Below are 26,666 nucleotides of genomic sequence, written 5' to 3' on the forward strand. Positions count from 1 at the left end.
TCACCGCACGGGGGCCAAACCGGGGCCCTTATTTTTTTTTGTTGCTTTTCGCATCCCTGTTGTGTTGCCGTGGCAGAACAAAGCCACGGGTTGTGTGCGCTCGGCCCCCGAGGCTACAGATTGCATTCGAGGATCGAGACAGGGAGAAAGAGAGAGAGAGAGAGGGAGAGAGTGGGCTTATTGTCTTGGAGCTGAATCTCCGATGCATTTACAGCCCACGCTGAAGAGACGCGGCCCCCCCGGTCTAACAGCCTCTTCCTCTTCAGGGAGCTTCAGAGCCTGAGGGATTCTGGGCTTTAAAAGCCAACACATGCATGTTTACCCAAATGAGTGATTTTTTTTTTCTTTTCTTTTTTTTTTTTAAGTCGTCCGTCATCTTTATCGGCAGAGCTGCAGCCCTACAGATAGTGGACGTCCGCTCGTGTTGCATTTTGGGGGTTAGAATTTTAAAAAAAATCTTCGTATTTATTTATTTATTTATTTTATCGCCAGCCGTGAACATCTGCCCGCAGTGAGCGGCGAAGGACATTACGTAATGTTGTGAAGTGGAGAGACGACGGTTTGTTTGGCAGGGGGGAGGGGCGCGGGTGGTTTATTTATAACCGCCAACGGCTGAGGCGGTTGTCCGCCCGCTCAGCGGGCAGAGGGCCGTCAGCGGCGTTCACGCGGGGTGTCGAGGTGCAAGAAGAAACCGTCAACTCTGGAGGATTGACGATTGTAAAAATGTTTTGAGTCGAGTCCCCGGAGACGGGACGCTTTGTTTCACGTCCCTTTTGAGTCGGCGCGAGAGAGCGTTGCTCTCCTAAAACGTCCTCAGCCGGGGGAAAACAGAACGCGGCGCCGCTTTTCTGGCAAAACTGACGCACTGTGGCTGCTCTGTGAGAGATCAAGACAAATATAGTCAGTCGACAAAGTCTGATCGGCACTGGACTTTGAGTCTTGCTGTCATTTTCGTTATTTGTCCTACGGATTGAGGTCTTGCACCGGGATTCAGGAGGAGTTGAGACACGCAAGGCCAGAAAATAAAGGAGCCAACACATGAAGTTTGCTTCGAGGTGCCAAGATACAATTTGATTGCTTTTCACAAGCATTAGATAAGATTTTTTTTTTTTTTTTTTTAATCTACCATGAAAACCAGAATCAGTCGGTGGTTTTGGTTGATGTGGCTAAAGACAGCTTCATCTTTTGATTTTTCTTTATTGAATTAAACGAACCCTTGCATGAAGGTAGCCTGCGATCTGACGCATGCTGTATGTGACCGTGCTGCACTGCGATAGGATCAACACAAGGTTATTTAGCTAACAGTATGTAGTGGCACCGGCTTCACGGTTTGTTTATTTTAAAAAAAGCAGCGGCAGCACAACCAGACAATGTGCGTCGAAGCAGCGGAGAAAGAAAAGCAACTTGTGGCGGGTGATAATTATTCACAGTGGGCTGCCGCAAAGAAACGAGCGTACGGCGGGCCGTGTGAACTCTGCAATTTCCAATCATTCCGCCATCAAGGAGGGCCGAGCTTTTTGCACTCAGCCAACTGGAAACAATGAAATGTGCTGATTCTTTCCAGCCGCTTCCACTCCTCTTTTTTTTCCCTCTTGACCTTTTAAAACCAGTCTCTTCCAAGAACGACGCAGATCATCCGTTCCCGGTAAACAAGATGAAGCCATGGCACTAAAGGAGATGGGAGAATCAGATGGATTAGAAAAAGAAAGAGAAAAGGGGAAATAGGTTGGGCACCTACATGTGAAACTTTGCGATTAATTGGTTTTAGTTGGCTGTGGGGAAAGAGAGACCATCGTGAAAAGTTTTATTTTGGTGAAGTGATATTTTTGCCAAACAGCTTGTGTCCACGCGTAGAAGGAAAAAAAGACTAAATGAACTTTGCCAGAAAAAAAAAAATGTTTAGAAATGAAGGCTTCCCCTATTTATATAACATGTATTCAAGATATTTATTGTAAATGGGGCAACGTTCATGTCGGTATTTATTGCCAATGTCCACAAGATTTTGCACCAAAGTCTTGTAATTCTGATTTAAATCTACCAAGCTTGGCTCAGGATGGAACCCGGCTGGTTTTGCTGATGGGCTGCATCTGACACCGAGCTTTTGTAGCTGTTGTGATTGTGTGATAAGCTCGTCACAATTTTCAGTGTTTACTGAAAACCGCATGTTTGGCTCTCTTAATCGGCAATCGAGGGAAAGTTTTTTTTTTTGTTTTTTTTTTCTCTCACGGCAGCTTGCCTTGGTTTTACCCGGGCTCTGACCAGGTTGAGCCAGACTTGATTTGCGACATGTCAAAGAAGTTAGACAAATAACCACGTGTCGGATATATAAATGCCAAAAATATTAAGCCAACGATTGTGCTATTGGGATGTGTTATTTTGCCTTTTATTAGTATTTGAAAAAAAATGTTTCCCTCTTCATTATTAAGTTTACCCATTAGGTCAGTATTTCTTTACTCATAATCAACAAACGTGATGTGATTTAATTGAAAGGCGAGACTAAATGATTGGTTTTCTAAATAATGACGTCATTCATAGCTGCGGCATCATTTTTATCTAAGCCTGGAGCGCACATCCAGGCAGATCCTGGCCACTTCTCCCGGCCTGGTAACCGGAGTGGACTTGTGCTGTTAAATATAGAGAGAAGACCCGGTGATCTCCCCAACGACAGCGGGCCGCCCACTCTAGCGCTGGGTGGGGACGCGAGGCTATCAGACGGCAACCCAGCAACACCGTAATCACCAGAGCGTCCTCCCATGACCTGCGGTGGAAATCTACCCGCGCTCGTGCTTATTCACTATCCGCTGCCCGACTGTTTCCACATTAAAGAACCCAAACTCAATATGTATAAACCTGCGCGGTGCAAGGTGCTCGAACGTTGAAGGATCCTGCTGCTGCTGTTTCTGACTTGGTTAATGCAGTAATCTCTGTGCCTCCTCCTCCTCCTCTCTGCCTATCTGTCGCTCCCCGGCCCGGCCCTGGCTTGTTGACTTAAGCTCTTCTGCTGCTGCTGCTGCTGCTGCTGCTGCTGCTGCTGCTGCTGCTGCTGCGGCTGCTGCTGCTGCGGCTGCCAGAGGGGACGGTTCTTGGCCTGGTTCAAGGCCAATAACAGTTAAGGGAGGGAAAGGGGGGTGGGCGGGTTGTGATGTGAGCGTGAAACATGCACTCAAGTGCGACATCTAGAGGCGCTTGCAGGTACATCGGCAACAGGGCCTTGTATACCGGTGGTTCTCAACTGGTGGGGTCTCCTTATCATGAAGTCGCAACCCAAATGTATTCCATGAAAATTAAAACGCTAGCCCACTTTCTATCATTTCATCATTATCAATTGTGTGTCCTGCTAAATAAAGGCCCAACATTTTTTCTATGAATATACGTATTTTTAAATCCCTTTTTTTAAAAAAAATAAATAAATAATAAAACGAACAAAAAGGGCCAACGAAGCTGCGACCCACTTTTGGGTCACGACCCGCCAGTTGAGAAACCTTGGCGAAAACACACCCTGACTCTTCCTGTTTCACAACACAGCTGAAACCGAGATTCTTCTCTCGGTTGTCTTTATTTCTCCTCTGAAGCAAAACAACAACGCAGTTGCTCTGCCGAGCTGGGTGTGTTGACGTCCCCAGCGAGCAAAAGTGTGCGAGCTTGTAGGCCCGAGAGCCGAGACCAGAACAAACTGCAAAGGGCGTATTAACAGCAGTTTGACAATTTTCTATTCAGGAAGACCTGAGCACCACATCCTGGAGCAGCCTGGCAGAGGCAGCGATGGCAAGATAGCATGACCGTGTAGATTGTTTTTTTTTTTAATTACTACCAACTCAGTGTTTGATTATTCTCGGCTCGAAAAAGTTAGATATTCCACTCTGGTAAAAAAATTCAGTGATGTAAAAAGTTATTATACCATAAAAGTAGGGCTTTTAAGTAGAATTGAGTTCTTTATTTGAGCTTAAAAAAAAAGAACTACTCAAAGAAAACACATATCCAGAAGCTTAAATAAGCTCGAAGTAGGAAGAAGTACAGAACTTATTTAAACCTCACCTTTCGCCTGCATCTTATTGCACTTTTCATCAAAATGCATTAACAAGATATTGTATGCAGCTATTAAACATCATCAACTACCACGTTACTACAGTTATATTATCATTATATGACGGCACCATATTACCGAAAATTTACATATTATACCTCGGCACTGTGGTTATTTTGCGCATGCATTATATTAGTACTATATATTAACATTAAGTATTATACACACTAATACCATGTATTACAATATGTTAGAGTACAATAATACATTATCCATATAAACACCAAAATATGCACTATTACCACATTATTTCAAGTGTAATAAGCTATGTATAAACATCGTACATATTATATTATAAGCAGAAGCATCCGATGGCAAGTTCTTCATCTCAAACAATTCACTGGAACAACACTGGTGGGTTAAAAACAAAAACAAAAAAAAAGTCAATGTCACAACAATTTGTCATGTGAACTTTTCTTAGGTGTCGTCTCAGTCTCATGATGCCGAAATGTGACCAGCGTGCTGGTGAAGTGGACTGTTTGAATGCAGACTGTCACTGAGGCGGAGCATAGTGGTGGACTCATGGATCAGCCACTTGTTTTGGGGGATTTTTGAGGTTAATCGCCTCGTTAGAGAACAACATGAAACAGTTCAGTTGGATTCAGAAGTTTAGCGAAGGTCAAACCGAGTTCAGAAAGGAGCACGCGGCGAACAAAACCTGCTGACTCGCGTTGATACAACTTCTTGATTGTAATGGACAATCTGCTTTTTTAGGCTGATTGGTATCGCGGTGAGTCAACACTAGCGGTGCCCAAAATGTAGGAAAAAAATTGAGAGTAATATGCAATTTTTTTGTTTTATTTATTGCGATAACGATAATCTTGGCAGCAGCGTAAACTGGGCCTCAGTGTCGCAGTTCAGCCGCGCGCTTGGTTTAGTCAAGGTAAACCGCTAAACTTAAAAAGCCATTTGAGCGTGGACTCCTTCTTCACACAGACTCCTCTCGCACTCTGCAGCTGCTGTGCTGCTCTGACCTTCTTTTTTTTCACCCAAGTTCTTCCGTTTAGTTTGCCAAAAACCATACTTGTTAAGTGCTTTCATCGCATTCCGCTCTCCATTCATTTGTGTGAAACCGTCAACCTTGGCACCGACAACACCTCCGCCGTCAAAGCCGGGTCTAAATGTCACGGAGAGAAGTTGTGGGCTTTTTCGATTTGAAGAAGCCGCGACAGTTCAACAATGGCTCCTGCTCTGCGTGCACTTATTTTTCCAATGCCTCCGACTTCTGAGTGGTGATGTGTTGGTCTGACAGTATCCCAGGGGTGTGGACGGGGTGTGATACCTTGTGAGATGCCTTTCTACGCATCCCGATACATAGGGCGTTTACCCACAGGCGCCCTAGGTAACATCTCGGTACGGTACGGGTCGGTATTGACGCATTTCCACGAGCCCCAGCACAGTCCCAGGGTTTACGATTTTGGTACCTGCTTCCTTGGGGTTCGAAGCGGGCAGAGCTGACACCGTATGGGTGACGTAGCAATGTGCAGGGCACTGATTGGGTAAGAGTTTTGACGAAAGCCAAAGGCAGTCTCTCACGCAAGACCAAAACCGCCATTTTTTTTAATGCCCCGCGTGTGGATTTTTGCAGTTTCACGTATTAAAAACTGAAAAGATTATGAAACTGTACCATGGGCGAACGTAGAACTACAGACGTTTCTGTTCTCTGTGGCCGAAGAAAAAGCTCATAGAGAGCTGGACGGACGGAGCGACACGCAATGAAAAACCTTCCTGGTTTCGCAGCCGGTGGCCGTCGCTGTACAGCGAAACAGTGTCCGCAGAAATAAAAAAAAATTAAAATGCTGAGCGACTACCGAAGCACCAAGGACTACAACGGTCGGAGTGGAACGAATTCGGATGCGATGGAACACCGACGCGGTGGCCAACGGGAGTGAGACGGGCTCGACTCGGCCGTTGGACGACGAGAGAATAGTCGGCCACGACGATATTTGAAAACATGCTTGAGGACTGTAAATGTGTTTTGTAACATCAAGCAACTTTAGTTTGAAGGCTATTTGCGAAGTAGAGCCGTTGAATCGTGTCGATAAACCGCTAGCCACCACCGCTAACTCCGTGCTCTGCTTGTGTTGTGTTCGCTGGCAGCGAAACTTAAGAGGCGGCGATTCTGGCTCGCAAGTTTCGTAAGCTTCACTCCTTATAGCGATTTTAACGCTGCTAGCTTCTTAACACCGGTGGAATAGAGCTGTTGCTGTTTTGTGCTTTGTGTGGACTCAAGTTGTGCGGATATTCTTGTCTAATAATAAACGACTGTGAGACTCAGGTGATCGTTTCAGCATCTACATTTTCTCTTCTACCGCAGTGTTTTGATACAAGTCAAGTACAAGCCCTACGAAAATGTCTCGCATAAAACAAAACCACGGTTAATACAAAGAGTGAATCCTATGGTTTCGGGGACCCGGGAGGCACAAAAAAACCTTTGGTTCGCCTTGCAACCGTGACTCCGCCCACGTGACTCCGCCCACGCTCAGGTACTAGTCGGGCTTATGGAAATACATTTCAACCGAGCTGTCCCGTACCGTGAAGGGCTGGCACTAGCCGCACAGGGCTAGTGGGTAAACGCCCATACTGACCCCCTTCGCCTGCCAGTTTGTGTAAAAATTGTGGGAGCCTGATTGAGTTGTTTCAGTAGGATCGGTTGGTAAGACGGCTGCTGAATGAGCAAAACAGACTGTGCCTGCGAGCGCAACAGAAACAGGGGACTGATTGTTCTTGTCATGTTATTTCATAATTAAACGGCACAGTTATTTACGAGGCGCCGCGTCGCACTCGACGCGGGTGACACTGATACGTGTCAAGCCGTCTTTAATTATAGAAGAGCAGAGTGCAAATCTGAGGACCCTGTCATTCCAGCAGTCGTGGAATCGTGGAAAGTCGGAATACACGGAATCTTCCGTCTCGATATCAGGGAGATGACCGTCACCGGACGCAAGCGTGGGATGAAGTCGAACGCTATTTTGTCAGGCTGGGAACAAACAATGTTGCCGACGTTGGCTCGTGACAATGCAGAACCTGTTACTTATAGAGCCGGCAGAGTCAACATTTCTATGCAGCAGCCAGGAGGCGTGATGAAATTGCAAATCAAAGTGACATTTGGACATGTGCAAAGACCGCTTGGGGACTAAATGAGTAAAACCAGGAAAACGCCCGACTGTGTCCACCGTAATGCTAAAATCAGTGTGACTGAGTTGAGTTAAAATGGAAAAAAAAAAAAAAACTATTTGAACTAGGGATGTTAACAATTAATCGATTAATTGTTAAGAATTTAATCGATTAAATTATTTTGCATTTTTTACACGGGTAGTTAATATTATAACAGTGCAGTGGCAGGAAAGAGCAGTTCACCTGTAGACTGTATACTGTGATGGCCATGATATACCTAGAACAAGTTTTACTTTTAAACAACTTTTTTTTTCAAAAAAAAAAAGTTGAAATGTGGCACATTAGAAGTCAACTTAAAGTCAGGGCATTAATGTTGAGGGTGTTTTTACTGTTCTCTAATGTAAAAAAAAAAAAATGGGTCACACTGAACCCTCAACATTATTTAAGGGTTAAATAATGTGTTCCTTACACTTTGTTTAGTTTTTTAGTTTTATTGTGAAATTTATATTCTCAGGAAAAATTGTTTATCAATTAATTGTTAATCAATGGATAAGGTCAGTCAACTAACGGGTAGTGAATTAATTGTTCATTTGCGTCCCTAATTTGAACTATTGGGAAAAGTTCCAAAGTATTTGGAATTAATGGGTCATATCATCTAAAATAACACTGTGGAATGAAGTGGAAGCATCTGATCGGCTCTGTACCCTGTTTTATGAAACTCCAAGAACTCCTACCCCCCCCCGCCCACCTATACGATCCCCGTATCATTTTTTTTGTTTGTTTTGATTTGTTTTTTCACTTTTTACACTCACATTCTTTAACTCTCAGTCTTGCGGACAACATTTCATCCATGGTTGGCAGGCAACAACACCAAGAGACAAACACGGGAACATTATTGGGAAAGAATCCATAAATCAGAAGGATGTCCTCGTTTGGCCTTGTCTACTGCTGAAAACAAGTCTAATGGCCGAGTCGCTCAAACAGGAAGCTAATCTCGTTATCTCTTCATCTGCCGGCCAGACTGTTGTTGCTTGTGTCCATTATGCATATGTGTGCCGCCCCCGCCTTTCTCCCGGCTCCGCGTTCTCAACTTTTCTGTAGGTTTTTTTTTGTTGTTGTTGTGTTTTTCGAAGACTTTCGCAAACTCCAAAAAAACCTGCGCCTTTTGGTATTCACATCAAAGTGCGGCTCCGCCTCAGAGACTAGTTTATATCTGGGGCATTTCTCTCTGATGTGTTTGCATCCGGCCCAGCGCGTCCTCACCGGTGCCGGAGCGGAGGCGCTTCTTTAAACTCTGTTCCCCTCGTGGAAACGACGTCCTAATGACTTGCGGCCACCTCTCAGTGCGTCCGAGTGGGCAGCTTCGTTGATTTACAGCGTGTTCAGCCGTTATGTGTTGTGGAGCCTCCAGTTGGCAGGGTTGTGGTTTTTTTTTTCATCTTCCAACCTCTGTGTGTGTGTGTGTGTGTGTGTGTGTGTGTGTGTGTGTGTGTGTTTCAGTGGATCCCTGCCAGGGCTCAGGGCTTGGCTCGGAGAAGTTCTCAAACCAGTTCACTCTGGTTGTGAAGTCTGGGGGCGGGACGGCTCCTCTTAAAGCTGCAGACCGTCTCTGCCTCCTCTCTTCCTCTTTTTTTTTCAGTTTTTGTTTATGATACATATACCATCCTTGGCTCAAGGCTTGTCGGCACAGATGCATCGTTTTTTTTTTTTTTTTTTTTTAACTTTCTTTCAAAGTGCCTCGTTTTGCTCGGACTGCGCTTTAGAATTGAAATGAGTTCATGCGTAAGTTTATGCAAGCCTGTGTTTAAATCTAGGTCCTCGGTTTAAATCTATTTATTTTTATTTTTATCACAATTTTGCTGTCAAGGAAGCAAAGCAAACATGAACAGAGGTGTAAAGTGCAGGACTTGAACAAGCGGTGAAAACTGAATTTGCAGGATTATTTAAATAAAATTTATTTTAAGAAATATTCCCTGTTGCGCTTAGTTACATTTCCATTTAATTGCAGTGCCAAGACTCTTGGGCTGGCTGTGAATGCCTGCTGTTTGTGTGTGTACGCCGCCACTTTGAGCGGACAGTGTAATCTGTCTACTCAGCGTGTGGCGCTCGGAGCAGGAAGGAAGGAAGGAAGGAAGGAAGTAAGGAGAAAACTTCTCTCTCTCCCCCTGCATCAGCGTGGCTGCTTGTGGCTGTGCACAAACACACGGCATGCAGAAGAACCCTTGAAGCGGCGAGGGTCTCCGCTCTCGTTGCACCAGCTTCCTGACTCTGCAGTTGCACGCGGTGCAATCACAACACAGTCAAGTCTGTTTTGGCCCTTCATCCAGATCTCCTCCAAATTCCCTGCCTGTATTTTTGGAAGCTAAAGAGGTTTTGGGGGTTTATTCTCAGGGGGTAAAAAAGCTTGAAATAAATCCCCGCCGGTCCTCCCTAATAATTTTCCATGACTCAACCGCAAATTTTTTTTATATACATATATATATATGTATATATATATATATATATATATATATATATGTATATATATATATATATATAGATTGTGTCGAAAGTTTGACTTGGAGTCGATCCGACAAACAGACAAGAGGAGCAGTCATCATGTGTGTGTGTGCTTGTGTTTGTGTGTTTGCAGGAAGCCCTCAGGTCACGCTGATAAGGAGGTGATGGCCGCCACCGTCCTCACCTCACTGTCCACATCCCCCCTGGTGCTCTACCCTTCGTCCGCGCCAACAGGTAACTCCAAATAGACTCGGCCGTGTGTGCAAAACAGACACGGCGGGCGGCACCAGAATAACAGAACCACCAGGTGCTGCTGCGTGGAGTGCAACAGGAGCACATTCAGCACAGCGACGCGTCTGTTGTAAAATAACCAGTCAACCGGAGATGATGTTTAATAAAGGATGTATTTAAAAAAAAACAACACACATATATGTGTATATATACATGTATATATGTATTTATATATATACATTTAGAAGTATATATAAGTATATATATATATATGTGTATATATATATATATATGTATATATATATGCTCTCATTTGTTTCAGAGTTTAATCCACAATAGATAAAATCAATCTTGCTGTAAAAGTAAAGGACAGAAACTCCTCCTCAGTGTTAATTTTTACTTTGACTGGTTTTTCTATCTGCTATCATCAAGGAATGGATTTTAAATTCATAGCATAGTAGGCTTGAATAATTCATTGGCAAAACGTAAGACGGCTCACTTCTCCGTGTATATATAATTCAGCAGTTTGACAAAATTTTTGTGGCGCCTGTCTTACACGTCTCAATCATTTTGTTTCCAGCATCAGAAGCTGTGCATGACGATTTAGGATTCGGCAGTTGAACCCTTTGGCTGGTAAACAGTCGAACTGCTGCATCTTGTTTTGCTACTGAAGCAGAAACGGTCACGTTTTCACTTTGTTCGCCTATGCGGGGGCGGGGGGGGTTTAACACGAGTTGCTTCAAAGCCTTAATGGCATATTTCTATAATCCCAAATACAAACTAATCCATGTTACATATTCAGTGGAGTTCAGATTAAGGTCCTTACATATATATATATATATATATATTTATATACATAGGAAAGCAGCATTGGTGTGGGAAGGTTAATCCCAATGCGCACTGCAATAATCTGTTCTGCTGTAGTTTTGTTTTTGAGTCTTTCTCGCTGGGATCGCCATGCAGAAAGTCATATACATCAGACCGACTGGGATTGTTTTATAGGTGAAGTATTATTGGATTGGTCAAAGGGCCAAGGCAAATCGAAGGGTTTGTGGGTCAAGACTTTAAGAGATAACTTAATACTTTATCTGACAATGAGCAGAAATATTAAATCAGTGTTGAGTTTATTGCATAGAGTCCAGTGTAGCTTAATGAAAAATGTTCTACCGTATGATGTTTACTATATATAAATGGGTTTATAAGATAAAGTCCTTGGTGCATTAAACTAGCTCCCAGGGTTTAGGCCTGTGGAGATAATGTACAATTTAATTTATATTACAGAGTTCAGACTCGGGTCAGAACTCTTTCCACTCTCTTGCCAGTTTGGCTTTATTTTTTATTTTTTTCAGCTAGTTGCCTGTTTACGTCTGCCTGCCTTTAGATATAAACGTATGAACATACATGTTTTTTATATACTGTACACACACACATATATATATATATATTTATTTTTTTTGTGTGTTGTTGTGATTGTTTTTTCCACCTGCTGCAGTTCCAGAGCAAGCCAACAAGGTTTGGAAAGAGGTGCTGTCGGCCAGCTACAGCAGTTCGACCAGCGGAAACTGGAGCTGGGACGCCAGCGACCAGTCGGTGCCCTCCACGCCGTCCCCGCCTCTGTCCAACGGCGCCAGCAAGAACTTCCTGCTCTCGCCCCAGGCCGACGACGGCGGGGAGGACAGCATGGAGAGCACACACTTCATGTTTGAGGACCCCATACCTCGGAAGCGAAAGGTGAGGAGGGTTTTTTTTTTTCATTTTTTTTTTTTTTTGGAAAGCCAAGGAAATGAAGGCATACCCAAAAAAACAAAAACAAGTGAAAGCATGTAAGGCTCGACATGTGACGCAGAGCAGTGCACAAGCAGATAGGATGACACTTCCTCCTCCACCAACTCAGGTTTATTTTACTCTGGTGACATTAAAAACTGTCTGAAATCTGAGTTCAGCCACGCTTGAACTCTCTGCATTTCCATGACCCCTGAAATTGCGCAAAGCCTAAATATCGCGATAAAAATATGATGATGGAGAGGTTTTTATGCTGTCATGAGGTGTTTTTTTCCGACGTATCGATATAGAGGTAAATCGTAAAAGTGACATGGAAACACTGCCGCCTCTGTCGGGATGATCGATCGTCTTCTCCGCCTTCGTTCTCTCGTCGTACAGCCTGGAGAGTCACAACACTGTGTAGCCGTCTCTCAGTCACCCCCCAATCCCCCGGGTTTGTTTTTCACAAAGTGCAGAAATTGGGGATGCAGAAGTCGGGACAGTCAACGGGAAGTTAAAAAAAGGAGGTCAAGCGTTTAAAAAAAAAAAAAAAAAAAAAAAAAAGTTAATGCTCATGGAGAGGAACGAAGACGAGGGGAGCAGCAGAGAGCTGATCTGAAGTGAGGCTGATATGCACAGAAATGTGCTTTTGAAAGTCTGGTCATCTGGGAGTGTTAAGATCACCCCCACCCACACACACACACACACAAAAAATAAATAATAAAAAATAAAAAATTCAAAACCACAAAGACTGCAGTGACAGCCCAGCCTCAGAGCTGAGCAACAAGGGAAGCTAGCAGGACGACACGGGGAGGAATATTGGAAACCCAAGATGAGTGGAAGAGGGCGAGAATACCAGCAGCCTGGCTGGCTGGCTGGCTGGCTGGCTGCCTTTGTAATGCACTGCAACAGCTGCCAGCCCCAGAGGTGTAAACCCTGTATGAGCAGCTGCTCCTGAGAATCGTGCACCGTTTCTTTCTTCTTTTTTTTTTTTGTTTTTTTTTGCGCAGTGGGTTAAGAGGATTATTAAACACGGCAATCACCGCCGTCAACGTTCACCGTGCTAAGATCCGAGGCAAATCTTAATGGAATCAAGCGATTTGTGATTGTTTGCGGGATTAAGCGGCCGACTCGGCTCTTTTTGGACGGCGGTTTGTTTGAAACAAACGCGGGGCGGGAAGCGCCACAATGTGACCAAGCCGGTCGGAAGGAGTCGGGGAGGCCGGGAGTCCCTCTGTCCCCCCTCCCTCCATCCATCCATCCATCCATCCATCCATCCATCCCTGACTTCTTCCCTTCGTTCTTGCCCCCATTTCCTTTCCGACGACGTTTGAAGGGATCGGAGCCGCAAATCCACTGTCATACATTGGCAGTGACACAGGCCCCTGCCTGCCTGCCTGCCTGCCTGCTCGTGGGACTGCTGCCAGCCTTGATATGTTTAAAAGAAAAAAGAAAAATCCCCCCAGCTTAAGAGTTGCCCCAGCTTCAGTGTAAAATTAGATATAAGAAGGATTAACCATGATAAGTGTTTGCAGATGCTGTTTTTTTTTTTTTTTGCCCCCCTCATGACCAGAGTTTAAAGAAGGTCAGTGTTGTCTGTGCTGCGCTTTTATGTAGGAAAAAAGAGTGCAGCCACCAGCTGGGAACTAAATAACAAGGCCCTAAATGACTCATAACCGATGCTCATCCCGGCTGCACTGGACCATCAGAGCTTTTTACAGTAAGATTTAAAGGTCCCATAAAGTGCTGCTTTAGTGATCTTTGATTTTTCATCGTGGACTCCGGCTGAGCAGCTTCGCATGATTCATCATCCCATTACAAAAAAAAACCCTCCACGAAACAGCACTTTTAGCCCTCTGTTGACGGCCCGCCTCTGAGGCTCCCGGCAAAAACGCGTCTTTTGTCTGCGTTGGTCGTCCTCGCCACACAACGCAGTAGCAGCCAAGATGCAGGGTTCAGAGGGAGGAGCTCCACCTGGTATAGGTGGGGCTCAGTTTCCATGAAACCTGTGCACAATAAATTTTATGGAAGCAGTGATTTTTTTTTTCTTTCTCCCTTATGGAAACGGGTTTGCTGACAATATATCAGCACAGTGGTTCTCAACTGGTGGAGTCTCAGGACCCACATGTTTTTTCTTTATCATGAAGTTGCCACCCACATTTCAAATTTCACAGTACTTAAATTTATTCCGCAAAAATAAAAACACCAGCTCACCTTCTATCATGTCTAGTGACTAAATTATTGAAATGATTGAATTGAATTGTGCATCCTGCAAAATAAATGCACATTTTCTGTATAAAGCAGATACTCCGCTCACATGGAACTATCTGGATGTTCCTTGGAAGTATTTTAAGAACTGGATACCGGACTGGTAATATGGAGGTGTGACGATTTTAACCAGTGGCCACTCAAGGTACTGCAGCAAAAAAACAAAAACAAAAAACATTGGCCCAAAAAGCCTTTTTCCCATAGACTGCAATACAAAAACAAATGTCTCATTCACATTGACCTGAAGAAAAAGCATTCTAAACGGGTGTTTGGACAACAGAGATGTTTCTTTATCTCATCACCACGAGGACTGGATAGCAGATAGATAGATCACTCCGTCACGCCTCCCTCACCCCCTCTGCCCTCCAGAGCGTGTCTGAGCTTGTCACATATCAGGTTTCTATTTCTACAGGCCCGCCGCTCTAACAGCTCCCGATGAGTTGTAGTGTTCAGCCCCTCGCAGGGCGCCACTTCATCTCCCACACAGGGCCAACGGAGGAAAGTTCCAATGAAATGGGGGGGGGGGGGGGGGAAATAAAAATAAACCCTCCGGCACGTCGTCAATCATGCCTTGTTGTCGTCTCTTGCAGAACTCCATGAAGGTGATGTTCAAATGCTTGTGGAAGAACTGTGACAAGGTCCTCAGCACCTCCTCAGGGATCCAGCGACACATCCGCACCGTCCACCTGGGGTGAGTCAGGGCAACGAAACGCACACTGACAGTTGTGTCACCTGCGTTTTTCCCTTGAATAGATGAGATCAAAACACTGATAAAATAGTGACAGCGCACCTCCAAGTGTCCTCAAAATACGGGTGAATCAGAACGTCTGGAATAGTTTGGTATGAGCCCGGCCACTTTGTCTTGTCCCCACACACACACACACACACACACGCACGTACACACACACACACCCAGAGGGCGGCATCATAATCTGCATCAGAGTCATTAACATAATTGCAATTGTGACGCTGATTTAATTTAAAAGTTTGAGGCATTTCTGTGTCCGTTTTATTGGTGCTTTTCTACTAAACCAATTATGCAAATGCAAAGTGGTCACGATAAAGTGCTGTTTGTTTTTCTTTTAAAGGGGACTTTAATTATGTCAATTACATGTTCAGCCATTAGTAGGCACATTTCCTTTGTTTTTTTTTTGTAAGCATTTACTTTCCCAAAAAAGAGCACCTTTAAACCTTCCCTTCACACTTATTTTCTAGTTCTTGCCAGGCCGATTGGCTTTTACTGCCCCCTGCTGTTGGAGAAGGCTACATTTATTTTTCAGCGACGTTTTATATTAAAGAAATAAGATTAATTGCATTTTATGCCAATATGTTCCTTTTAGTATTATGCAAAGGACCTTTTAGTAAAAATAGATTCATTTTCATATAACATGTTGTCGGGTGGTGGTGGGTTTTCTGCTGCTGCTGCTATAGAAACACTGGAATCTAGTGCTCATCACTTTATGGGTCACAAAAGTTGACATGCATTGTGGGAGATGCAGTTTATGGTCAGTGAACAATTTAAAGCAGGGTAGGTACGCCTTGTGAGCCCACAACCCGCCGCCTGAAATGATTTGACGCATTAAAAATAAACTTTTCAGAATTCAACTGGACCTTCGAATGATTTCGAAGCTATCACCGAACTGCACCGAGGTTCCATAAAGCCACTGTGGGTCCAGTAGTCCACCACTGTTCTATTACTGGAACCGCACTGAAGTGATTTGCTCTCCCCTACGAAAAAGGATTAGGGCCACAAGAGAGTAAAAAATATTACAGGAGGGAGATTTTTCTCTCAGTTTTCGTTTTGAGTTATAAGCAGAAATTTCATGAATAATGTCAAAATTTTGTGAAAAAGTCAACGTTATAAAAAGACGACCCAGTTACCCACAGTTAAAAGTAAACTACTGAAAACAGGTTCACCCACAGTAATCAGGAAACTGTTAAAAAACGGAAACGCGACTTATTCTCGACATTCTGAGTTACTTCACGTTGACATTAATTGTAAAATTTCGATTTTTTTCACAAAGTCTCTGGGGTTTTTTTAATGTCAAGTTTATTCTCGAAATTTTGACTTTTATCTCCAAATTTCAACTTTATTCTCAAATTGGAAACTTGGGAAAAAAAAAAAAATCTACCTTCATTTTTTTTTCTCTTCTTGTGGCCCAAACCGTCTTCCCTACCTACCCCCAAGTTAAAAAGGTGCGCTGACATTTTCTTTTCTCTTCTAATATTCCGACTTGCAGCCGGAACAGCGACTCGGACTACAGCGACGGCGAGGAAGACTTCTACTACTCAGAGATCGAGGTCAACATGGACAGCCTGTCGGAGGGCTTGTCCAACCTCACGCCCACCTCCCCCACCACGGCCGGGCCGCCCCCCATGTTCCCGCCGCCGCCGCCTCTCGCCGACGTCCCGCACTCTGAACACATCAGCGTCAGCGCTCTGCTGAGCCACGCCCCCTCGCTGCTCAGCCAGTCGGCTCCCTCCACGCTCTGCCACATCCGCACTGACCACGCCTATCAGGTGAGAATAAAAAAAATTCAACCGTCGGGACAGCGGCTGCAGCGCCTCGGAAACAGGGCTTTGCTCAAGTGCACCCGGTAGACTTCAATTTCCAGCTTTTTTTCCTCCCTGACGAGTATCTGCAGAGAGTTTATGTTCTCACCGCGATCAAAGAGTCTGGGGTCACTTCAAGCCACCGACTTCCTCCATCGGCGTAGGAGTGAATGTCAGCGAGAGAAATAGACACGAAAACTTTGAAAACTAATAGGGGTCAGAGAAGGAGCAGTGCGAGTGTTATTTAAGTGGGAAAACTTACAGTAATTGCTCTTAATTATGCCAAAACTCTGTATAAAACACGAACTTGCCTGGCGTTGCAGCTGCAGGGGGTTCAAATCTCGGCGTCTAACTGCTGTTTTTGAGCCCTTTTCAGTTACGCTGAGGACAACATATTGCAAAGGAGTCTTGTATTGTGCGATATTATTGGAAATTGGAAATATAACGGATACAAATAGGTGAAACAGTTCAAAAGCAGGGCAGTGCAGTGGTTGGTTTCACAGGAAGAAGGCCCCGGGGCTTTCCGTGTTCAATACAATTTCCTACTTAGTGATATTATTTGTATAATATAAAAATAACATCAGAACGGGTTTTTCGCAGGAAACTAAAAGCGAGGCTTTGCTCTGACCTCCTTTTGCGTGCACCTTGCCGAGGTGTTGCCACTAAACCCAGTGGGAGTGTCAGTGCCCCTTGTGATGTCACAAGGTTCTGAAACTGCGCAGTTGTTTTCTTCTACTAAACATATTCCTCTTCATATCTGCAGAGGACATGTTTCACCTTTGGTTGCTGGCAGGTTGCACACACACAGTATAATGGTCCATCCATCCATCCATCCATCCATCCCTCCATCCATCCAGGGCCAGCACACACTGTTAGAATATATTGTTTAATGAAGCATTTTTATCACGTGAGACCTTTAAACCCATTCACAAAAGCATATTAACGCCAGTGAAAGGCAGCAATTAAATAGGGGACATAATGGAAACATATTTTTAATCAAACTTTAAGTACTTGACGTCTTTATGCTGTTTGAGACAAAGGAAAGAAAATCATTCACCAGTGGTCCAAGGTTTCAGTGGACTTTCAGTTGCCGTAAAAAATAGACTCACATTATGTTCACGCAGTCAAAATACATTCTCCCTTTACGTCCGCGTTGCCATGAACCCACACTTCTCTATTCTGCACTGCCAACTTCACGTTCTCTCTGCTTTTTTTTTTTTTTTTTTTTTTTCACACATCCTTGAAGCTCTTTTGTACCACAGCATTTTCGCCCAGTGCCAACTACAAAAATGAACACACACACACACACACACACACAACAGAAAAGGAAGTTTTCTGTGGTGTAGCGCCGTCAGAAGTCATGCGCGATGGACACACATTGGATAGAAAGAGTCTGCGGTGGCTCAGTGCGTTTGGCGTATGAACAACAGCAACCTCATTCTCAAGGAATTAAATCAGTGTTTACTGGTGTTGTAGTCAAGGCCGCACCAACCGAGACAAAGACAGAGTGTCGAGATTGAGACGAGAACGAGACTTTTGGGTTTCGAGACCAAGTCGAGACCAAGACTTTACACATCAAAGAAAAATAACAACAAAGCAGAAGAAAATGACCAGTACCTTTTTTAAATTCAAGTTTGCTTCGAAATCAAACAGCATAATTTCTTTTCAGCAAGGTATCTTTTAATATATATATATATATTTTTTATTATTAACATTTTGCTGCTTTGCCAACTATTTTGAACCATTTTCAAAAAAAAAATAAATCATAAAATTATAAAATAAACTAAGTAGGAATAAAGGGGCTGTGTCACTCTGGGTGTCGCAAACAAAGCGTAAAACGGCGGCAGCATCTTTTCCGTTATTATCGTGTCATTACAGTGTTGGCTGAGTCTTTGACCTCTCGATCAAAAATCCAGAGTCCGTCCAGTCCGAGACAAGAGACCCTTAAAAAGTGGTCCTGCGACCGAGACCAGTCTCCAGTATTACCACAGTCATGTTTACAGTTGACTTTAGAAATGTCCTCTTCTCCTCTCACCTGACTGTTTTTCTTCTTCTCCTCCTCTTTCTCCTCCTCCTCCTCCTGTCGTGTCCCCCTTTCTTTTCTTTTCTTTTCTTTTTTTTTTTTTTTGTGGCTTGGGTTGGGTGCCCGTCCATTATGCAGGCCACTGCTCCAGTGAGCATCCCAGCTGGTCCTGAGCTGGCGGGTGTAGGCAGTGTGAATGGAGCCGGGGCTGAGAGTGGCATCACTGTGTCATGGCAGTCTCCTCCTGTCATTTTCAAGGGTGCCTCGGTGAGCTTTTTATTCTTCATCCCCACCCCCATTCCCGTCTCGAGTTGTTTCTTCCCCCAGCGTGCCGCCCTTCCCCTCTTCATTATGCTCACATCCCCAGGTGTTTCCCTGTTGGCAAGCGCCAGTCTGTTGGGGAGGAGGTCAAAACATTACGAGGTCGCCGCAACGCTTTGCCGACGCGATCCTCGTTTTTGTCGAAGGACTTTCCGCATTTAATCAGGCACCGGGGCGGAACGGGTAGAAATGTTCTAGCGAAAGCCAAACTTATGAAATGAAACATCAACGTTGGGATGTTATGTTCAGACTCGTGTGTCCTCTCATGCCCACCAGCGAGTGATGTTCAGGCAAAGGCCAAGGGGTTGGCGCTGCTGTAGCCCAAGGCCGGGGAGAAGTCAGCCGTGCAAGAATGGGAGCGGTTGAGATGTCCTTCCGTCATTATTGTTCCGAGTACCAGTTGAGGAGGAGTTAGCGGCAACGGCTGACAGGTGACAGAAGCAGGCAGGACAAAGCAGCCCCTGACAGCCAACGCAGCTTCAATGCTGCGCTGCGGTCGGATTTTACACAACAGGCAAAGTTTATTCTTGCGAGATGAGCAAAGGAGAGAGCCGAAGCCTCTTTCCTCTTGAGCCGTTGCGTGTTTAGATTTGCTTTAACGATGAGTTAGTGTTCAAACATCACCTGCTCCTCGCACCTTCAGGAAACCTCCCGCTGCTACTGACTCGCTCCCTCTGCAGAGTCGAAATCCAGTGTGGAAGTGAATCGGGAGCGTCAAACATTTTGAGCGTCTCATCGGCGTCACCTCACCGTCAGTTTCCTTCTTCTATGACATGTTTTTGGGGGTGGGGGGGGGACAACAGCTCTGTCGATATAGAAAAATCACCATGTCACTGGAATCTCACGGTCGGTCATTTCGCGGCTCACAAAATCCTCCCGCATCAAGGGAGACGTCAAAAGTTTGGACACATACTGCTGATTTCATGGTTTTTCTTTCATTTTCGCGAGTATTTACATTGCAGATTGTCATTCAAGGCATCACAACTATGAATGAACACCTATTGAATCTGTACTAAACAAAAAAGTGTGAAACAACTCAAGTTTTATATTTTTATGTGATCTGGAATAGCCACCATTCATATTTAACATTTTTTTTTCTTTTTGCCACGTTAATCCACATATCTTGCTCACATATTTGATGCCTTCTAACAGTGTAAAAGTAGTAAAGTTAAAGAAGGGAGGGGTGTGTCTAAACTTTTGACTGGCAAGTGTCGTTCATAGTCCGCGTGCAACAGAAAGCGGCGCAAACTGTAATTTGAACCCACACTGAGCTTTTGATGCTGCGTGAAATTGACACAGTGGGACGTGAGGTTCCAAAGGGAACCTCTCAGAACACAAACACCGACAGGCAACCCTTAGATGGAACGCAGGTGGAGCTAAAAAAAACAAAAAAAAACAGGCGGAATGGAGGCGACTCTTAATTGCTAATGCGGCGCAGCCGGCGAGGGACGAATAAACCTCACGCGTCGCCGCGGTTTCCAGGACGTCAGCGCAAAACGCCACCGATTCTCCGCGTGGCCCCTCGTCGGTGCTGCGGCGACGTTCGCTCTCAGCGGGAAACCACTTCTCACCTCGTAATGAGTCGCCGGCCGCCAGGAGAAAATGGGATAATTGAGGCAGCGCCGCGCCCTCGGACCGCGTCTCTGCGCCGCTTCCTGTTTTCATTCGGTGGCGCGAGGGAGAGAAAAGACACCGCCGCTCTGTTGTTTGTCGTGGCGGCCGACTGTGCGGGCGGCGGCGGCGGCGATTGATCAGCTTTGTCTCGCCGTGTTTTGCAGGGTCCCGTGACTCAGGTGCGAACCGTCAGCATCGGGGAGAAGAGGCAGCCGGCGCTCGGCGCTCAGACCCTCGTCAACAAGAACCAGGCTTTAATAACGCCGGTGCCTAAGCCAGCGACAGGAAGCAGGTAGGAATCAGCGCGCGCGCGCGCGCGCGCACACACACACACACACACACACACACACACACAGCTTCATAAAGTCTTTTGCCCTTCTTGCCTTTGATAGTGTGACAAGTTAAAAGGAACCCATAAAAACGAAAGAAAAAAATATCATCGTCTTCGTACATCTTTCATGCTTGGCGTCTGTTGACAGTAAAAACATGCACGTTTTAGGTTGAATGCAAATCTGTGCGCTTGCTGGCGAATTTGATACTGCTCTAATTATCACAGTGAAGCAGATTAACAGTGCCATTTTTCTTTCTACCTAGTTTAGCTCTCTGTTTACGCCCCCCCCCCCCCAAAAAAAAAAAAAACACTCAACTTTCCCTTCGTGCTAAAACTGAAACTTCGCCACAACCTCCAAATAGTTGTGAGAGGACCTAAAACGAAACGGCAGCAGCTGCGCTTCCATTACCTGGTAGAATGGCGCTTAACCTAAATATCGCAATGAAGAACTTCGAGAAACCTCCCAAATGTGGCTAAAAAGTTCTGACGCTTTCACGAGGTGGTCATTCAGCCGTATCGACGCAGAACAGTGTCGTAAAAGTGTCACGGAAACACTTTTTTGACAAATGGGGGTCACGTGACCGGTTCACGTCAAGTGAAGACGGCGCGTTATGATGGACGGAGGAGGAGACGGAATGTTTTTTTTTTTTTTTTTTTACAAGTAATCGGAGAGACACGAATTTAAACAAATTTAAACAGACACGAGCAAATGTAATTCTCGTAAATCTCTACGAGAGTCACGTCCCGCGAGAATTACCAGAATTTTACGAAAATTACCAGAATTTTACCAGAATTTTACAAGAATTACCAGAATTTTACAAAAATTCCAGCTTATGCACTTTCGACCATTCAATGTCAACTTCTGCAAATTGCAATTGCACTTGAAATTTTCTAAGTATCGCTTTGATTTTGCAAAAAAAAGAGTGTCACGGAAACGCAGCTGTTGAGGTGGTTTCAGAGGCACTCACCCAGGGAATATGTCGTCGCCCTTTGTGACGTCACAAACGGGTTATTCTCCAGATGTCTGATTTGTCTGGGACTGCAAAATGCAGCAATAAGTTGGAACAGTTGAATAACAAAACATCAGTTCAATTCATTGTCCCTGTGTTCGATTAGCCTTGGAGAGAAATGTCAGTAAATTGCTCCTAATGAGATCCCACCGCTCTCTGACCAACAAACACCACTTTAGCCGGTCACAACAGAGACACCTGAACCCGATTTCGGTCGAGGTAATAATGTTCAGATGGTCGCCACCGCGGCAGGAATGTGATTGTGATGTGGGTTTTTTTTTCTTTGCACTCAAATGTGTGTCGTTGGGTTTTCGTTTTTTGTTTTTTTGTTTTTTTGTTGTTGTTGTTGTTCATGCCCCCGTGGGCGTCGCCGTGTCTGCACGCATAACCTCACGCCGTCACATCTGCCGTTACCAAGGAAACCTCGCGGCGAGGCGAAGAAGTGCCGGAAGGTGTACGGCATGGAGAAGAAAGACATGTGGTGCACAGCCTGCCGCTGGAAGAAGGCCTGCCAGAGATTCACCGACTAATCCAGCTCCATTTCCTGCGTCGGCGAGAGGCGAGCCGACGGACGGACGGACGGACGGACGGACGGACGGACGAGCCGTTTTTCTGCGACGAAGCTCCTGGTGCTGCTTCTCTCCTCCAGCCTGCCTGCCTGCCTGCCTGTCTGTCTGTCTGTCTGTCTGTCTTCTCTCCTTTTGTTTCCCAACAACAACAAAAAAACCAACAAAAAAACCAACAAACGACTGGTGGGTAAAAAAAAAAGGAAAAAAAAAAGATCTTTATCTTCATGAACTTCACGCAGGTTTTTTGAGACTTTTTCTAAGACTGTTTTCACTCTGACTGACAAGGAGGGAAGAAAAAAAAACATGTTTTTTATTTTTTTTTTTTTTGGAACTTTCAGTTTCCATCCTTCCGTTTGTCGCCCGTTGTTTTTCGTTTTTCTTGTTTTTCTTCTCGCGGCTTCGACCCCCCCCCACCAACCTCCCCAGAGACTATGTTTTAAAAAGACTGTACGGATAAGCTTGTCGGTATACTCTGTCCTTCATTACAGGATCATCATGTAACCTACTGTTTGCGGGGAGGTCGGGTGGTGGATGGTGACCTCCTATTGGTGGATGCTCGGTAACTCCTCGTAGCGTTGCCGCTTCTTTTTTTTTTGCGTTCGGGAGTGAGGGAAAAAAACTGCCCGCTCCTGCTCGCAGCATCTCTCTCTCTCTCTCTCTCTCTCTCAATCTCTCTCTCTCTCTCTCTCCCTCTCTCTCTCTTTCCCTCTCTCTCTCTCGTGCAGCCTTATCGGATACCGGCAGTATCCATCACCTGCTTATTCACAAAAGTCAGCTGAACTCTGAAACTTGTTTTTACGTATTTTGTTTTGCAAAGATGCACAAGCGCCCCCCCCCCCACCTCTCGCACCAAGAGGTACAAAAAGTTTGACTTTCCAAAGTTTCCTCCCCAAGTGGCGTTCGCAGTGTGTGAACCAATCCAGGACCCCCCCCCCCCACCACCACCACCACCACCACCCCAGCGATATGCACCTTCACGAGAAGAAGTCGTCTTTTTAGAGCATCACTGTAACCACAGCGTACGGCGGAGGGAGCGGATATCTGTTTCTTTCCAAAGTGTATCTGTTTTATTTTGTTTGTTTGCTTCTTCCGACAGCAACTGGCAGTTGCGCTGTGCAATCAGCAGCGGGAGCGTCGCGCTTGGCGGTCGTCAGACCTTATTTTTTTTATTTTTTCCTCTCGTTCGACAGCCGACGTTCTGAAAGAAAGTTTCACCGCGGCGATTGATTTACTGCAGCGCACTACGTTTTGGGAAAGGCCCCCCCAATGCCGGTCAGACTCTGCACCAAGCCCTCGCTCCTCCAAGCTCGTCCCTTCGTAGCTCCCTTTGTAAACGTGACGAGATGGAAGAGAGCGAAGGAAGTCAAGCCCTCCCCCTCCCCCCCATTTACCAAAGAAGCGCACCCGTCGCACAGAATGGCATTTGTTCTAAAATTAGTCGCCGAAACTTGAAAAAAAACAGTTCATTTTTAAAGCAGACGGAAAGAAGCGAATCCCAGGGAAGCCGTCGTCCAGAGAAGCCGGGAACGAGAGAGCGGAGAGTCGCGAGCGCTCGGTAAGAGAGTTTGTTGAGGTCTGTGATGTTTTGGACAGGGAATCAGGAAGTGAAAGCAAACAACACTTAATGCAGGATGCAGGAAGCAAGCAGGTCATCATGACGCAGATGGAAGGCTTAGCCACGACATGGGCTCGTCCATAAAAGCAGCCGAGAGCGAGGCGAGAACAACAAAGTATTGACGGCGGGCTCCAATTGAAGAAATTGAATCCGATGAGGAAAAAAAAACGTGACGCTACTCTCAGACTCTTGACTCGGGTGATAGAAACAGAGGAATTGAAAGCCCTCTGTACACAGATTCTTCAAAGAGATTCACCCTGTGCTGCACTACGTCTAAATTCTTTTGAATTTAGACGCTGCTGTGTGTTCTCTGCTCCTCCTGACACTGGCCCGGAACCCCACACACATGCACGTGCCTTCCTTCTGATTACAAGCACCCCCTCTCAGAGGGGTCAGACACCCCCCCCCCCCCCCCCCCCCTCTCTGTCTCAGCCTGTACCAGTCACAGACTTCACAAAGTGCCAATGAAAAGAACATATAGAGGAAAAGCTAAACTGACCTGATGAAATTGCACTATGCTGCACTGCGCAAAGACGTGTTTTGTTTGTGTGTGTGTGTGTGTTTTTTCTTTTCTTTTTTAAATACGTGGACGTTTTATATTGACAATTCTGAAGTAAAAGGATTTTCTTCTTCTCCTCCTTCTTCTTCTTCTTCTTGGAAAAGGGTAGGAGCGACGTCGTCACTGCTCACCGAATAAGTGTGAGTGTGTCAGTTTCAGGCCTTGTTCGCATCTAACGCTAGCGTGGGATGTTTTTTGGTTGTTGTTGTTGTTATGTTGCCATTTTCCACCGAAACAACAGTGGGTGAATGGCAGAGCTCGCTTTGAGCTCTCTCGCAGCACATCGCAAAAAAGAAAGAGAGAGAGAGAGAGAGACAGAACTTCCCGTGGACGAGGTGTGGACCGGGCCTGGCTGGCCGCTCGGTACTGGCAACATCAGTTTGGTACGTAGGAAGTGGGTGCAGGAGAGCCGCCTGGCACCAGGGGGCGGTGGAGCCTCAGCCAGATGAGGAGACGGCTTTCTTTTGGCCTGCATGTGTTTTTACACGAGACTTTCACACTTCATCCGCATCTGCTTCCCCCTCCTTCAAATCCTGCCAGTTCGTGTGTCACGGAAGCGCATTGCTGCCACCCTAAGGGAAAAAAAACAAAAAAAAAACAGGGCTCAGTATCACGTTATAATGTGAAACTATCATGTTTTTACGTAATAATTTTCACATAACGCGAAACCAACATGTTATTTTGTGACAGTTTCAAGTTATAACGTGAAAATGATCACGTGATCATTTATTTCGTGATCTGTTTCACGTAAAAAAAAACGTGAAACTGTCTGTACTGTTCACGTAATGTTATCACAAAGGAATCGTTTGGGTGATGCATTGCAAAGCTCCACCTGTCGAACCCTGGCCTGCCTCCACCGGCGGGGCTGCAGCCACGTGCTAGCCCTAAGCTAAGCTAACATTCGCCCTCCATCCTTGCTCCAAAATCGAGTGGTCCGGCTGCACCGAACTGGCTGCTGACAATCAAGATTAACAAACGGATCAATTTGAAATTGACAAATCTCAAAAGTTCAGTGCAGTTCAGAAAATAATTAAACATGCCAACCAGGAGTGCTGAGCCAACATCGCCCCTAAAATTCAATGAATCCCAAACACAATTTTATTTTGTTTATTTTTTTGGTGGGGGGGGGTCGTAGAAAAACTTAGTGACTCATAGCTTTGTTTCGACATCTGAGAGGGTCTGGACCACTGGGGTGAGGAGGAGGATGAGCTGTACAGGGGGGCGGGGGGGGATATTTGCGATTGGGTGGAAAGTCTTTGTGGGGAAGAAAGAAAAAGGAAAAAAGGAAGTCCTGTCGGGAAAAGTGGGAGATTTATCACACACCTCGTCCGTAGCAAAGAGGTCTGGGTCGGCGGTGGGTGTGCAGGGCACCGTTGGGAGACTGGCAGTGACGAACGATACAGTTGGAGCAGCAGTTTCAGGGCTTTCTTGTAAATAGTCATCATATTGAGAAGCGTACAGCTCTCGTTTTTTTTTTTTTATGTTTGTTTGTTTTCATATATTACCGTGTTTCTTTCTCGTTTCATTTGTTGTATCTCGGTGTATGAAAATGTAGCTCTTTCTTTTTTTTTTTTTTTCTTTTTTTTTTACAACATAGTTGCTTGCAAACTCGGATTTTCTTTCTCTTTTTATTTTTTTATTTTTTTTTCGAGCAAATTGAGAAGCTGCCGTGGACGGAAACACGTTGAGCTTCGTTGTGTGTAGCTTAGAGGCAAAAGGGGAGAAAAACAAAAACATGTTGAATGTAAAACTCTTTTTGTTGTTGTTGTTGTTGTTATTGTTATTTGCCGGCTAGTTTGTACTGCCTGTAGTCAACCTGTAACCCCCCCCCCCCCCCCCCCCCCCCCCCCCCATTTGGCACCCGAGGTCTTTGACGCTGTCGTGCAGCCTTTGCTAACCAGACAACACAACCATGCAGTATTGCTTATGTATGATCTTACTTTGTGCAATGAGACGCTTTACAATTAATCCACGACGACTAACTTGAGCTTTCGCTGACGATCACAACGATTTACTCACTCGCTCACAGTTGCTTGTTCACCCCCCCCCCCAGGCCCCTCCTGCCAAATTGTGATTATTTTTCTAAGAAAATCAGCAAAAAAAAAAAAATT

General features: G+C 45.2%; 1 protein-coding gene across 3 annotated transcripts in view; it reads left to right on the forward strand.

Moving 5' to 3' along the window:
• slc2a4rg (SLC2A4 regulator) overlaps window positions 1-26,131 on the forward strand; it is a 42,473-nt gene extending 16,342 nt beyond the window's left edge. The window contains exons 3-9 of one of the 3 annotated variants that reach the window (XM_076028502.1): window positions 9,741-9,934; window positions 11,424-11,662; window positions 14,551-14,651; window positions 16,201-16,480; window positions 18,675-18,803; window positions 20,636-20,763; window positions 22,231-26,131. In XM_076028502.1, the coding sequence (XP_075884617.1) occupies window positions 9,741-9,934; window positions 11,424-11,662; window positions 14,551-14,651; window positions 16,201-16,480; window positions 18,675-18,803; window positions 20,636-20,763; window positions 22,231-22,342 (1,183 nt within the window). In that variant the 3' untranslated portion in view covers window positions 22,343-26,131. The remainder of the gene's footprint in view (window positions 1-9,740; window positions 9,935-11,423; window positions 11,663-14,550; window positions 14,652-16,200; window positions 16,481-18,674; window positions 18,804-20,635; window positions 20,764-22,230) is intronic. The other 2 variants (XM_076028503.1, XM_076028504.1) reach the window with 2 other exon arrangements.
• The last annotated feature ends 535 nt before the right edge of the window (window positions 26,132-26,666 follow it).

Source organism: Nelusetta ayraudi, unplaced genomic scaffold (genome assembly GCF_046127955.1).
Source record: "Nelusetta ayraudi isolate G7.1 ecotype Tasmania unplaced genomic scaffold, CSIRO-AGI_Nayr_v1 ptg000024l, whole genome shotgun sequence".
In the NCBI taxonomy this organism is placed as follows: domain Eukaryota; kingdom Metazoa; phylum Chordata; class Actinopteri; order Tetraodontiformes; family Monacanthidae; genus Nelusetta; species Nelusetta ayraudi.